The following is a 16345-nucleotide window of genomic DNA, read 5'->3' on the forward strand; positions in this document are numbered from 1 at the left end:
TACAATTCAGCTACAATTTTTAATCGATTAACTTGCAGTTAGTGAAGCCAAGATAGGCGGAATCGTGCTGAATGTCACACAACAAAAGCTCTCTCAAGGTGGAGATCCACTTGTCTGTGCAACACTTCTGTCGCGCCGCACCGCGCTCCACTTTATACCTATGGGTGACGTCAAGCGACTTTAACGCGCCCGCATAGCATTCCGGGAAGGCAGTGCTGCATTTAAACCAATTTGCTCGCGCAAATGATGGGAAACGTCACAACATCACGCTTAAATCGTGTCGCAAAAGTGGATCTCCACGGTCTGTCTAGGTGCAGATCCAATTGTCCGTGCAACACTTCTGTCGCGCCGCACTCCACTTTATTCCTACAGTGGATAATGTCTGGAATTTATAGCTTGTGGTTTTTTACAGCCATAGGCTTCACAATACTGTAACACATTTGATTAAAACTCATCATGTTAACCGTTAAGATGGCAGGCACATTGACGTTTCTGGAGCGGTCGAATGTGGCATCTACGTAAACATATCTGTGGCTCTAGATCTTACCTTAGTGGCAGCATTGACATGTGCACCCTTCTCCAGCAGTAGGGAAGCCATCTCTGTGTGCCCCTCCTGAGACGCCAGGTGTAAAGGACTCACACCCTGCTTGGTCAACGCATTTGTCTCTGCTCCATACTGAAGCAGCGCAGTGGCAATCTGAGTCTGGTTCTTCTTTGATGCAATGTGGAGAGGTGTATAGCCATTCTGCACAGAAAGAGATTAACCCAAACCATCAGGTTATACATTTTTGTTGTATTGCTGGATTCAGCAACAGATATGTTTCATCTTTCAATTAATTTAAAATTAGCACCTTAGCAGTAGCATGAGGTGAGGCCCCTTTATCCAAGAGCATCATCGCCACCTCCTGGTTATCATAGTGAGCAGCTACATGCAGAGGTGTCAGACCGTACTGGTTCAGAAAGCCAAATATAGATGTTTAAACATATTTTCAAAAAATTTAATAACAAAAATACTTTATTTTTGATACTAAGTAACTTTACAGCTAACAGTCAATAGAGTATTAGTAGACTGTCTGCTTAATATCTACTAACACTTTATTATGATGGTCCAACAACAGACTTTGCAAGCATGTCTACTTATTGTACTAACCCTAAATAAACAGTCTACTAATACATTAATCTAAATAAAGTTTAACCAAAGTGATAATGAGTAAGTTATTAAAGTTTTGACTTTCACCTTTCCAGAATCATCAAGAAGTGCTCTTCGCTGTAAAAGGAGTTTTGCTACATCCAGGCTTCCATACTTAGCAGCGACATGTAGAGGAGTAAAACCTTTCTATTAAGGGAAGGATATTTATCTTTAGTTAGATACAGAAAAATACATACACTACTGTACAAAAAATGTATGGTCTGTAAGATCATATACAGGATAAGGCATGCATAACATTATGACAGGTGAAGTGAAGGTTTTGAGCGAGTTTGACAAGGGCCAAATTCTGATGGCTAGATAACAAGTATCTCCAAAACTGCAGCTCTTGTGGGGTGTTCCTGGTCTGCAGTGGTCAGTATCTATCAAAAGTGGTTCAAGGAAGGAACAGAGGTAAACCGGCGACAGAGTCATGGGTGGCCAAGGCTCATTGATACACATGTGGTCCAACCAAACAGATGAGCTACTGTAGCTCAAATTGCTCAAGAAGTTAAAGCTGTTTCTGACAGAAAGGTGTCAGAATACACAGTGCATCACAGTTTGTTGCGTATGGGGCTGCATAGCCACAGCCCAGTCAGGGTGCCCATGCTGACCCCTGTCCACCACCGAAAGCACCACCAGCAGGAACGTGAGCATCAGAACTGGACCACGGAGCAATGGAAGGAGGTGGTATAGTCTATTGGAATCACGTTTTCTTTTACATCATGTGGATGGCCGGGGTGGTGTGCCTCGCTTTTCTGGGGAACACATGGCACCAAGATGCACTATGGGAAGAAGGCAAGCCAGTGGAGGCAGTGTGATGCTTTGGACAATGTTCTGCTGGGAAAACTTGGGTCCTGCCATCCATGCGAATGTTACTTTGACACATACCTGTGGCCTCTTTCAGCAAGATAATGCACCCTGGCAATAAACAAAAACCGGGTCAGGAATGGTTTGAGGAGCACAGCAACGAAATTGCGGTGTTGACCTGACCTCCAAATTCCCCATGTCAATCCAATTGAGCACCTGTGGGATGTGCTGAACAAACAAGTCTGATCCATGAAGGCCCCACATCACAACTTACAGGACTTAAAGGATCTGCTGCAAACATCTTGGTGCCAGATACCACAGCACACCTTCAGGTGTGACCTTGGATGGGTCAGGGCTGTTTTGGCACCAAAATGGGGACCAACACTATTAGATTATAAAGAGAAATAATGCTCTTCTAAAAGTTCTTTTTACTTTTCATCAAACAATCCTGAAAAAAGTGCACAAAAATACTAAGCAGCACAACCGTTTTCAAGTGTGGTAATAATAAATGTTTCTTGAGCACCAAATTAGCATTTTATTTTATAATGATTTCTGAAGGATTATGTGACATGTGAAGACTGGAATAATGGCTGCTGCTTAAGTTATTTGAATATGTAATAATATCTCACAATATTACTGTTTTTGCAGCCCTGGTAAGCATAAGAGACTTAATTTAAAAACATCTAAAACATCGTACTGACCACAAATTTTGAATGGTAGTGTATTTACAAAATAACAAGGTTAAAATAATATTTTATAATATATTTGAATGAGGGTCTGTATTTGTTTGCCCAGATATGCCTGCAGTCCCACCTTCGTGGCGAGGGAGTGAGATGCTCCGGCCTCCAGGAGAATAGCAGCCGTGTCCACCTGCCCTTCACGAGCGGAGATGTGCAGAGGTGTGTATCCATTAGTGGTGGAGGCATCAGGGTGAGCCATGTGCTGCAGTAACAACTGCACGATCTCTGTCTGACCCAGGCGAGACGCAATGTGAAGGGGAGTCTGATCCTCCTGGAGGGAGAAATAAGATAGAAAGAGTGAGTTAATATCATTAATATCTCTATTTTCTTTTTCTTCTGTAAGTGTTTTTTATTGACTCACTCTGGCCATGGCATCCACCAGAGCACCGTTCCTTAGCAAACATCGCACCACCTCCATCTGTCCTGCCCTCGCAGCCATGTGCAATGCTGTCTCACCACGCTGAGGACAAACACAGTCAGTACTCAGTACCCCAGGAAATGCAATGCTATGTAGGCCTTTTTGACTTCATTTAGAGGAGAGTACAAAGGACAGGAAATGATGTTGAGAACTTAACAATGTTGCAAGCTGATACAAAACATGAGCTAAGAAGACACGGCTCTGACACTATGGTGTGCTGTACATTAATGCTGTACGTTAACACCTTAATGGAAAAGAAAATGTGCATCACTGCTGTGAACTAACCACCATACAGAATAAGAATATAAAAAGATTTGGCAATAAGCTCCAAGGCCAAAACTAGCCAAGGTACCAGCACAAAAACACATCTCGACAAAATTCCATATCGTTCAATAGTTCAACATCGCACACCCCTACTAGAAATATATATGTGTGTGTACTCACAATATTACAGACATCAGGTGAGGCTCCATTCTGTAGCAGCAGGAGAACGATATTGAGGTGCCCCATAAATGCTGCCACATGGATTGGGGTCAGGCCAGACTAGGGAGAAAGAGAGGAGAGGGCTGTAGTATAAGAGCTAAAATACTGAGCAATGAATGAGAAAGCAGCAGTTTAGTCAGCGGGTTGACAAGAGGAACCATTCACCAATAAATGTAAGCAGATAAAATCCACTCTTATTTGCATTCATTAAGTATTTTGCAGACTCTTGTATTGTAAGCGATTTACATTGCATTCAACGTATACATTTTTGCAGTTCTCTGGGAATCAATTCCATGATATTGTTCTACTGTTTGAGCTACAATAATAATTAGACTCTACAAAATGTATTTATTAAACTCTAAATAGTTAAACTCTACATGGAAAATTAGATATTATCCAGCCTAAACAGTATGCGAACTAGGGCACAGTAACAGAAGGCTCTCACCTCAGTGATGGCTTGGATTGAGGCGCCGTATTTAACCAGCAGTTCCATGACTTTCACTCTGTTCTTCTTGCAGGCAATATGCAGAGGAGTGAAGCCATTCTAAAAGAACCATAAACATATTTATATACATCACTAGCTGTTTCAATCCAAAGTTGATCATTTGACCTATGTGCAATAAGGAATATCGCATATTGGAATATGGGTAGTTTTGTAGTCAAGACATCCTAAACCAAGATCAGGATCAAGACTTTGTGGGGTTGGGATCCAAGACAAGACCAAGGCAGGGTGAGACAGAGTTAAGTTTAAGTCCAGACCTTAAATTAATCTAAAAGATCCACATTTACTGCCTGAGAAAATGTAATCAATAAATATACAATTAGAATAATGGGACACTATAAAGAGCTGTTCAAATGATTTCAATTATAACTAATTAATCTTTGCAATGCAGAGGTGGTGCAGAAGTTGCATCTGAATTTGCTAAATGAATATAGAAATATGATGGAAACTTTTAAATATTAAAATAAAACCACCAGTAGGTGGCGGCAAATCACTTAAAAGGATAGTTCACCTAAAATTAAAATTCTGTCATTATTCACCTTCAAGTTGCTCCAAACCTGTATACATTTCTTTGGTCTGCTAGACAAAAAGGAAGGCATTTTGAAGAAAGTTTGTAACCTTTTGAGCACCATTAATTTCCGTAGTAGGAACAACATACTATATAAGTCAATGGTGCCCCAGAACTTTTCAGTTTTTAACATTCTCTAAAATATCTTCTTTTGTGTTCAACAGAACAAAGAAATTCATACAATTTAGGAACAACTTGAGGGTGAGTAAATGATGACAGCATTTTTGGGTGAACTATCCCTTTAAAGAGTGAGTCAAAGAATCATTTATTCAACCAATTCGTTCAAAGCAAATTATTAATTTAGTAACATTTGTGCTATGAACTTGTTTGGAACTATTTACATTAAATTATTTTAAAAAATCTAAGTTACTTTTTGTTTATTGAACATTTGTATAAAATCAATCTCATGTTTGAAATCATACTTATTTCTGAAAATAGCTCTTTTGCTCTTGTTATATTGCTTAATTATATTAAATGTCAGAAAAATCATATCTTTATTTATTTTGGGTATTTGTTCTAATTCTGGTGATTTATTTGTATAATTCCCCATTATTACTGATTCAGCACATTGTATTTGAAGTTTATTGGAAAACGCATTAATGATTCTAACAAATAAATAAGATACACCAGCCATTCAGTGAGGTCTTGACTAGCCTGAAAAAACCCAGACAGCTTCCGGCTAGGTCTTGACTGGTCTTGAAATAAAATCCAGAGTACTTTTAGTCTGTGACCAAGACCAGACTGGGTGCAGTCAATATGTGTTCAATTCTCCAATTGCGTGCAGACGATTCTTGATAAACACTGTAATTTTATCTTGTGTTCTGTGTGAGATATTTGTTGTTTGGGAACGCAATTGTGTGATACAATCCTGGAAGGTAATCATACCCAACCATTTCCAGACTTGATCAAACTAATATATGAGATCCGGAGAAATGAAATTGGTCCCCTGGTTAGTCCAGTTATCTAATCGCATCCATGCTAAGTCAGCGTTACATGAGTTTTAATGCGAATCGAGGGATTTATTCTGTTTGTTTCCATTGTAGTTTATGAGCGCATACATTAAAATTATGAGCGCATACATTTTTTATGCACTTATATTTATTTATGCACATCTTGGCATTTTCCATGCATTGATTTTTTTTTTTTTTTAAATGTGTATGTGATAAAGCAAAAAATGCATTAAAAATAAGTGGATGGAAACACACTAATGCTGATTAGCAAGTTAATTGTACCATCTTTCAAAGACAAATAATTACCAATGCTCTAGCATTAGGATTTGCTTTCTTATCCAGCAGTAATTTTGTGACTCTGTAGTGACCACAGTGGGCGGCAACATGAAGGGCGGTCAGGTAGTCCAGTGTTACATCATCAACCGGTGCCTTGTGTTGCAGCAGGTGTTTCACACACTCGACGTGATCACCCTGAGCCGACATGTGCAGCGGGGACAGTCCGTTCTGTGTGTGGTGAAGTAAAGAGAGAGGGGGGAAAACAGATCAGCTGCCGATGATACCATTGCATGATATGATTACCATATTCATGTTCTGTTTAAAAGTTTTTAAAGGTAATTATTACTTTTATCAAGCAAGGATGCATTAAATTAATCAAACGTGACAGTTAATGCATGATTTTTTTTCAGATTCTGTGTTGACCTTTCTATTCTAAAAAACAAAACATGGAAACCAGGTGAGTGTGTGTGTTTATGCATAAGCATTAGCAGTTTAGGAAGCACTTAGAAATATCTGGTTCCATGTACCTTCGTCCGTGCCAGTATGGGAGCTCCTTTTTCAAGCAGTATTTCCACTGCAGTGTCATGTCCACTTCTGGCTGCACAGTGCAGTGGTGTTAGCCCGTCCTGTTCAACGTAGAGAACACAAACACAGTCGCATATAAAAACACACACATATAAATGTACATACACAACATATTATTAAAACAACTTGCAAAATCGCACTTGCTGCTAACAAATAAATTAAATAAATTAAATACCTTAAACAGTCTAAATCTAGCCTAGAAATCTAGACGCACCCTAGCGGCAGCAAATCTAATCTGCTGCGAGTGTCATCTAGCAACTCTCAATACACGTCTGAGCTGTAAAAACCAAACTCTGGTCAGGCCAATCACATTGTCGGGTGGGCAGGACTTATTGCGTGCTTCTAGTAAACACAGAAGCTGGCGAACAGCACGGTCTTTCGAATCAGCTTTGACCGCAACTCTGGAAGACTTGGAGTTAAGCTTTTTTCTGAGAAGAGAACAAAAAACGGCACTGAAGTCATTCTTAAAAAGGCAAGATATCCGAGTTTTGCCGACCGAAAACGCCGAAAGTTCAATCTTCTCGTTTACTATCTTCAACTAGCTCTGCTTAACCTTCGCTGCTCTGGTTGGTTGCAGGGATATCCAATTGCGTGCAGAGGGAGTTTGAAAGACAACCGTTTATCCCGCCCCTCGGATTGAGCCCTGTCTATGGTGAGTTTCCAGACCAAACATCTTGATGTGGGTCTGGCTTGTCAGGCTAGTCTAAATCAGCCATCATAATGCATTGCTCACAAAATGCTATTCAGTTCATATATTGAAGTACATTGAATAACTGTTTCTCTGAAGTGCTGTTAACAGTACAAGTGGGCGCTTGTTTTAAAGTATTTCGATGGTGCCATTGATACTCACCCTGGTTTTGGCATCAATCTGAGACCCCCTATCTAGCAGCAGATCGATCATGTTGGTATTTCCTCGTTTGGAGGCCACATGGAGAGGGGTTATACCATTCTAAACAAAATGGCACATCATTTAGAATAGATTATGTGTTCATACTGGGTGGGTGATAAAACTAAACCATTAAACCGAAAAACTGCTGTATTTGCTTCATATTATGTGAAATCTGAAATTCTAAACGATTATTCATTAGTTCGACTGCACCAATATTTGGTTCACTGTGACATGGATATTAACATTTCCTCCATAGAAGGAAAGTTTACCCAAAAAATCATAATTGTGTGATTTCAGTGAATAACTTAAATATCAGTCAATACCTTACAGAAAGCTATTGCATGGATTTAGAAGACTTGTGTAATAATTTGCCTAATTGTAAGCAGTGCATCCCAAATCCTAGTACATTGAGTAAGGCAAATGTGCATGGACAATATATGTTATTTAAATGAGGTGTAGAAGTATGCTATATAAGACTAAATCAATTATTTTTTTAGCAGGTTTTAGCAGTATATGATCATACCCTGGCTGTGAAGTCTACAGCAGCCCCTCTGTTGAGCAGCAGCGTGGCCACATTAACATTACCGTAGTGAGCAGCAATATGCAGAGGAGTGAAGCCACTCTGTTAGAGAATGGAAAAGTTTTGGGATAAAAGAAGGGGCAGAGCAAGGGAAAGAGGAAAACAGAATGAAGGTAAATTTGCTAGTGCTAGTCTTCCAACTATTTGAAAACATCCATCATCCAAGATCTACCATGCAGCATTCCAATGAATCATCACATTTGTGCAAAAACTTAAAAGAATGGTAAAGTAAAAGAAGTGTCTGGATTCTCATCTGCTACCAATTGATCCAACCATGCACTAGAGTGAAGGAAATGTAAAAACTTTGATGCAATAAGAAACAGAAGGATTAAATTAGTTCAAGTTATAATACACAAGCACATTCCCATTGTCATATAAGAGAGATGAGAAGTTTCTCAGTGACGATGAAAGGAACAAAAAAAGATGATGAAGAAAGTATCTGAACAAACAAATGTTATTCAGCAGCTACTCACTACATACTGCTAAGGATGAATGTATAGATAGGAAATTGGCATTGTCTGTCTTACTGAGTTTGTTAGATGGTGCCATTTTTTCTTACCTTTCCATTCTGACAGACATGGTGCAATTTAAAAAACAGCATTAACAAAAAGGTGCAGCAAAATGTGACCGAGAGACTTCTACACAGACAGTGAGAGTGACAGCATGAGTTCACATGCACAATTAAGAGTTCAACTGTTCAGTCTGTTAGTAAAATCATAATTGGTATTGAATAACATAACAAACCCCTATTTCCAGCTCAAAACAGAGCATAAAACATGTTGATGAGTCAGTAACACCCATACATTTTAAGAAAACGGTACTAAAATAAAAACAACAATGTGTCATGCACTACATTTAAAAGGACAAGACTCTACTCTTCCCATGCACTGTAAAAGAAATATTAAATTTCAAGTAGCACATTAGGCTTTACAAGAGTCAAGAAGAATGCAGGATTCTTTTGAGAGTCTTAATACCTCTGTAGTCCTGTTGACCATCATCTGAGGAAAAAACATGACATTTTGATTAATATGTCATTTTAAACCTTTTTCTTTTTAGATATTTAACTTAAAAGGAGCAAATCCAAAAGCATGACTATAACTGAGTGAAGGAACTAAAGCCAAACAAGTTTTCTAATATCAAAATCTATAGCTTAAAGGGATAGTTCACTTTAAATGAAATACTGTCATCCTTTACTCACCCTCAAATTGTTTCAAACCTGTGTGAATTTCTTTCTTCAGCTGAACAAAAGAGAAGATTTTTTAAAGAATGTCAGTAACCAAACAGTTAACAGGAGCCATTGACTTTCATAGTAGAAAAAAAAATACTATGGAAGTCAATGGCTCCAGTTTGGTTACTGACATTCATCAAAAAAATCTTCCCTTGTGTTCAGCTGAAGAAAGAAACTCATACAGGTTTGAAACAATTTGAGGTGAGTAAAGGATGACAGAATTTTCATTTTAAAGTGAACTATCCCTTTAAAGAACACAACAATGACAATTGACAACACTGACAACCAATTAAAACAGCTCAATAATGCATTTTAGTCTGAAACTAGGTTTAAGCCTTGTACACCACAGTGACACTGAGCATGTACCATTTGAAAAAACACCATTACTATGATAAACACAGGATACTATCATGACACGATGTAGACAAGGCCGTAACCATATCTTCATAACATTGGGGGGAGGGGACCAATTTTTTATTTTTATAAAGTATATAGAAAAAGAACAGTGAATGAAATTCTAGGTCTAATTCTAGTTGGGAATTCTAGTTTCTTAATTCTAGTTTCTTAGTGGTCTGGTGGTAGAATTTTTGTGAACCATGTCGAAGGTTACAGGTTCAAGTCTGCCATCATATCGTTTTTTTATTCATTAAAAACAAAGATGTTAAATGATTGCATATAAACACGTTTGTGTGCATTTTGTTTTGTGATTTCACCAGAAAGAGTAGGCATCCCTGTAATGGCATTAAGTGATAGATTGACAGGCTTGTCTGTGTGAAGACTGTGCACGAACCAAAAGAGAACGTAAACCCCGCCTACTTTGATTTGATTGGCCATCTCAATCATTTTGACATTGATGAGCACCGTTAGATAAAAATTTTACTTTTAAAACTGTTTGTCATCCTAACATACAGACTGCTGTAAAATTGTTAACGGAGTGCAGGACAGCAGTGCAATTCACATTTCTAATTATTGGGGGCTTGTGGTGGTTACGGCCCTGCATTTAGAGGTCTACAATCCCGACCCGACACAACAGATTGTGGCAAGGGACAAGTTTTGAATTGTAAATATCTAATAATAACAGCAAGCTGGAGATCATAAGGGTAGTGTGTGTGTGTGTGTGTGTGTGGAAGTTGGAAAAAGATATATATACACAGAACGAGACTGAAAATCCACATAGTCCTCTTCCTATAGCTTTTGCGGGCGGGAATGGGACAAAACGTGAAAGTTTCGGGTGGGAGCGGGATAAAATATAACATCCTTTTGGAGGGAGCAGTACAAAATTTTGCAGAGCGGGATTGAAAAATCCTTTTGGATTGAAAGACCTCTAACACCTAAAAAAGGTATTATCATGATGAACATCCACAAAACCCTGGTATGAAAAATAGGAGTGAATTCAGGTTGATTGGGACACTTTTTGCTATTGAAATGACAGGGCGTCCCAATCAACCTGAATTCACCCTATGTACATGTAAAAAAACACATCATTACTGTAGTACCATCTTAAAAAAATATGAACATGAAATCCCCATTTCTTTACTCTCTTACCTTGGACTGGACATCGGCATTATGGTCATTCTGGAGCAGCAAAGCAGCAGACTTGGTGTCATCCTTGCGGGCAGCGATGTGGAGTGCAGGCAGGCGGACTTTCCCTTTCGTATCGTGTTCCAGGAGCAGAGAGACCACCTGATTGTGTCCCTGCTGCAGAGCAATGGCCAGAGGAGTGAAACCATCCTAGAAATGTAGAGATCACATAGAAAGAGATTAACAAACAGAGCCAACTCTTTGTTCAGATACAAAAACCATAATCAGCTTGACCAATCTGCAGGTTGAAACCAAGTGCATGGCCTGGTAGGCAACCACCTGGACCAGTTGTACCAGCAAAAGAAACCATAAACCATCTGATGTTATAAGCAGTTTTTTTTTTATAGCAGGGATGAATATGTTTTTAAATCATTCAAGACTGAGATTTTACTTCCATCTTATTTTTGTCTTTACACCTTGCATGTTCGAAAAAAAAAAAAATCTTCTACTTAGTCAAAGAAGTAAGTAATCAAAATCAGTCTCTGGAAATGTGTAAACACTCTCCCCTTTTAATATGACCAATTATGCCTTTTTACAAAGTATTGATTTAGTTTTTTGGGGTCTACTAGAATTTTTAGGATTTTTAAACATTACTTTTCACATATTTGATATTGTTGCAATACCTCTCTTAAAAATCTGTCAGTAATGCTCTGTTTAGTTCCAGTTTCTATGAAGCCCCTTCTTATGAGAAGCACAATGTGCTCTGATTGGTTAGCTAAACGTTTTTATATGTTACCTTACCTTAGGAGGGAATTGTTTAAAGCTACACTGTGTGATATTTTCCCCCATCTAGCGGTGAAAAGGTATATGACCATCCAGTGAATATTAGTTTCTGTTCCTCTCAATTCTGATTTCGTTTTAATTCCTACGGTGGCCGATTTAGTCCAAGATTAACATGGCAATCCCCCTATTCACATTCGACATGGTGCCATCGAGAGTTAAAACGTGAAAGGTGAGGCTTGAATTTATGGGTATGTCCCTCTTTGGCTAATGTACTTTCAAGATGGAGGGGCAACATGGCAACCAGCATTCGAACCCCTCACCCGTGTACATATACATTAATGAGCACATATTTTTGAAAGAACTAAGTGTTTTTAGCTAAGAATAAACAAAAAAAGTTACACAGTGTAGCTTTAAATGAGGGATAACTCAAAACTATAATGAGTTCAAAAACAGTGCTTACTGATAAAGAGAATAACCCACTTTGGAGTGCTTTATGACTTTGTAGACCTTTTTAAACAGTCACATTACCACACTAATGAAAGTTGAAAATGTAAAAAAGCATTATAGGTTCTCTTTAAGAGACACAGATACTTGTATGAGCCTGTTGAAAAGAATGGAAACACACACACACACAACACACACATAACAATCGCAATCCCAAACCTCTGTGGCCGTGCTCTGGTTTCCACCATTCTCCAGAAGATATCGCACAACATCCAGGTGATTTTCTTGAGCAGCCATATAAAGTGGAGTGAAGCCATTCTGTAGTAACATATATGTACTATAAAGCTTAATATTATAACAATTTATTAAATAATACAAAATTATTCAGTTAAACAAATTATTATTTCATTGTATATTATTATTAGTATTTACATAATTTATGCTTTTCTCACCTGTGATTGGGAGTTTACATCTGCTCCTCTTTTCACCAACAACTTCGCAACTTCTTTCTGCCCAGCTAGACAAGCAATGTGTAATGCAGTGTTCCCTTTCTAAAGAGAAAAGGGGGATACATATCAATTGTGCACTTGTTTATGTATGAATATGTTTACTACTTTGAATAATAATTTGTGTGAATCACAAAGGGACGACATGGAAAAAAGCTGGAAAAAAATCTTCATCAATCTTGTGGGCTTGCTTTACAGTAAATATATTTCAACAATATATCCACAAGATATCCAAAACAACATACTTTGTTTCAGAAGCAAAACTGCATTAGATATTAGGACATTTTCAAATAAAAATATGGAGTGCCACAAGGATCTGTGTTAGGCCCACTGCTGTTTTCAATATACAGTATATGCTGCCACTTGGTAATGTTATAAAAAAAACATGGAAATAGTTCCACATCCTGATAATACTCATTTATATTTTGCATCATGACAGGATTAATTTTTTCTTGAAAAGTTCAGAAAAACCATTACTATATAATGACATATAATTACTATTCATAAAAAAGCCCTTTGTCAAGCGCCTTTTTGACAGCTGACCAATGAGTAGCAAGTAGTAAGACCTGACTAATTTCCATAACAACAAGAAAAAAAGACAATGTGCCAGTAGATCGACTAATTGTGCTAGTGTCGGAGCACAAAGAGATATATGATATGTGCACAATGATATATAATAATAATATATGAAATAATAATGATAATAATGAGTCTGGAGCTCCTGGACTAATTTATTGTAAGCACCATACTGTTTTCTTCCCTGTATATTGTCGTACACCCACAGACGTCATTGCGCACAGACATCCTCCTCCCTGTTAACTTCAAAAGCTAAACGCAAGAGCCAACTTTCCCTTTTTCAACATTTTGTATCTCTGCACCACACAGCACTCTTGTTGCAGCTGTTGTTATAGAAACAAAAGGCGTCCTCCACTGCTTTTTCTCGTCAAAAAACTTGTTAAGTGTGAACACAGCCTTAGAATACAATTTACAATTTAGAAGGATGTACTGTCCCTTCATCCTGTACAGTTAAATACCTGGGTGTTGTATTAGACAGCAACTTGTCTTTCGAAAATCATATTTCATATGTGACAAAAACAGCCTTCTTCCAAACATTGTTAAGCTACGGAACATGCTATCGGTTTCTGATGCAGAAAAGTTAGCTCATGCATTAATGACCTCTATACTAGATTACTGTAATGCATTACTAGGTGGTTGTCCTGCAGACTCAATAAAAAATCTACAATTAATCCGAAATGCAGCTGCTAGAAATAGGGTGTCAAAATTGTACCTTTAGGGGTACAACAGCTTGTCGCTGGGGCTGTACCCTTAAAAGAACAACGTTGTACCATGTTTACCACAAAAAGGTTCATAGTAGTACCTTAAGGTACGCATTTGTACTCAAAGTTACTAATATGCACCTTTTAGGAGTAAAACAGGTACAAAGATGTCCTTTTAAGGGTACTGCCCCAGCGACAAGCTAAAGGTACAATTTTGACAACCTATTTTTCTGTGTGGAGGTCAAGGAAATATGTTCATATAACATATTTTTCTTAACCCAAAAGCAAACATTTTATCTTTATTGTACAATTTTAACACAATTCAGAGAAGTTTAAGCATGAAGCTGTTTTCCAATGGGTACTGTAGGAGACATTTGACCTGATTCCCTCACTGCTTGCCTGAAATTGCAGAAATCTTATCAGGCAAAAAGGACTTTTACCAATCTAGTCCATAATAAAACAAATGGTGTGCAAACCACTAAAACAATCATATTTCTGCACAACACAAAGTGTCCAAAGCTTTTGTCCTTGAAGTACAGAGCTCTGCTGTCTGTGTGATTGCTGGTCATTTGTTTATAGTGCCTGGCTTGTGTGGGTGTGTTTAGCCCTGTGTCAGATGACAGGAGTCAACAGAGTCCAACTGTACTCATCATATCACAGTGCTGGATGACTGGCATTCCATCAGATTTACTCTCCATTTGGGAATCACATACCCCTCTCTCCATTTGTGAGTGTTTATGCGTGCTTAACCTTGGTTGAAGAGTCGACGATCGCACCCCTCTCCAGAAGTTCCTCCACCAGCCCCCCATGACCCTCTTTGGCTGCGAGATGGAGCGCATTGAGTCCGTTCTAAGTGCAGAGGGAGACACGATTAATATTTTTTGATAGATATTTGATAGATAGCAAATGATAGATATTTATACTTAGTCTACACTAATAGATCACATGATTAGTAAATATATAAAATTAAGAATATTAATATTATGGTATTAATATTTTAAAAAAATGTAAAATTATTTGTTTTTTTGTGTTTTATGTTGTGATATATATATATATATATATATATATATATATATATATATATATATATATATATATATATATATATATATATATATATATATATATATATATATATATATATATATTTGTTGTTGTTGTTGTTGTTTGTTTTGGTGTTTAATGTTGTTTTATGTTTTGTTTTGTATTTTTTGTTTTGTGTGTTATTTAATTTAATTATTTTAAGATTTCATGATTTAATTTCATGATTTAATTTTTATTTCATTTCATTATTTTATCATTTAATTTCATAATTCAAGTTAATAATTTAATTTATTTAATTTTATAATTTAATTTCATTATTTCATAATTTCTTCATTTCATGTTAGTTTCATTATTTAATAATTTCTTCATTTAATTTCATAATTTAATTTAATTTAAATTCGTAATTTCATTTAATTTCATCTGGTTTTTCCCCCAGACCCCGGTTTGATTATACTGTGGCTAAATTTGGAAACAGTTTTTTTTTTTTTTTTTTCTATTTCAGTGCAATGATCAGAAAAAGATTCTTTTGTGAATTTTAGCCACTGTGAAATATGTAATATTCATTATATCATGTCAAAGTACTTATGTTATTAATAAATCAAGCTTATGTGTTAAACGTGGAATTTCAGTGTTTAATCTCTTTTTCTCGAGCTGTAAATAAGCACTCCCCTTATTCAAACATCACCACCTGTCTTAATTTACTAATGCACCTCATTCCGTGTTTGATGGGTAAATCATGACAGCTCTTGTGTAACACAGTGTGGCTAACATTCAGACACATCAGTAAGAGCAGAGAGAATTAACTAGACTCTAATCTCATTTATTTGGATAATGAAAGCTGGAGGAGTTTTTGCATCCGGGGAGAGGGATTCCAGTGAAAGAGTGGAAAGAAGAAAAAAAAACAGATAAAACATGGGCAGATTATATTGCAATATCACTCAGCGAGGATTAGAAGAGTGGATTTTAGAGAAAACAACATGGAATGCCTGTCCATTGTTGTGCTGACATGCTCATTACTGGCGACTCCAGATGACATCATAATGGATAAATATTATACATTATAAAAAAATCAGCCCATTACATAATAAAGGGGTCACATAAACCCTATATTTGTCTCTGATGTCGTTTCAGTCCTTTTTAATTGAAAATTGGAATAAAATGAGATGTATTATATTAGATTAATTAGACCTGTCACTATCTCTTCCATTGATACTTTTTGGCTATTTTAAATTCTATAACATATTTTGAAGTAAGAGCCACAATTTATATTATACATTTTTAATGGCATTGCATTGGTTAATATGGAAGTTTGTTATGGAATAAAACATTTTAAAAGATAATTGCGACTTTTTATATAACAATTGTGAGTTTACATCTAGTAATTACATATTTATCGCTCACAATTATGACCAATTGCCTGTTTATATTTTGAAATTCTGACTTTATAACACGCATTTCTGACTTTATAACACGCAACTGTGGGTTTATATTTCGCTAAATTTTTTGATGAGAATTGCAAGATCTAAACTCGCAATTGCGTGTTATAAAGTTGCAA

At 37.0% G+C, this 16345-nt stretch overlaps 1 protein-coding gene across 1 annotated transcript in view; it reads right to left on the reverse strand.

The window, feature by feature from the left end:
• The window catches only part of ank2a (ankyrin 2a, neuronal), a 65055-nt gene that overhangs the window by 41353 nt on the left and 7357 nt on the right, over window positions 1-16345 (reverse strand). The window contains exons 4-19 of the mRNA XM_067441964.1: window positions 14497-14595; window positions 12416-12514; window positions 12183-12281; window positions 10761-10946; window positions 8962-8985; window positions 7931-8029; window positions 7369-7467; window positions 6461-6559; window positions 5964-6161; window positions 4083-4181; window positions 3599-3697; window positions 3098-3196; window positions 2810-3007; window positions 1238-1336; window positions 852-950; window positions 548-745 (exon numbers count right to left, since the gene is read on the reverse strand). Of these exons, the coding sequence (XP_067298065.1) occupies window positions 548-745; window positions 852-950; window positions 1238-1336; window positions 2810-3007; window positions 3098-3196; window positions 3599-3697; window positions 4083-4181; window positions 5964-6161; window positions 6461-6559; window positions 7369-7467; window positions 7931-8029; window positions 8962-8985; window positions 10761-10946; window positions 12183-12281; window positions 12416-12514; window positions 14497-14595 (1893 nt within the window). The remainder of the gene's footprint in view (window positions 1-547; window positions 746-851; window positions 951-1237; window positions 1337-2809; window positions 3008-3097; window positions 3197-3598; window positions 3698-4082; window positions 4182-5963; window positions 6162-6460; window positions 6560-7368; window positions 7468-7930; window positions 8030-8961; window positions 8986-10760; window positions 10947-12182; window positions 12282-12415; window positions 12515-14496; window positions 14596-16345) is intronic.

Source organism: Pseudorasbora parva, chromosome 4, assembly GCF_024679245.1.
Source record: "Pseudorasbora parva isolate DD20220531a chromosome 4, ASM2467924v1, whole genome shotgun sequence".
In the NCBI taxonomy this organism is placed as follows: domain Eukaryota; kingdom Metazoa; phylum Chordata; class Actinopteri; order Cypriniformes; family Gobionidae; genus Pseudorasbora; species Pseudorasbora parva.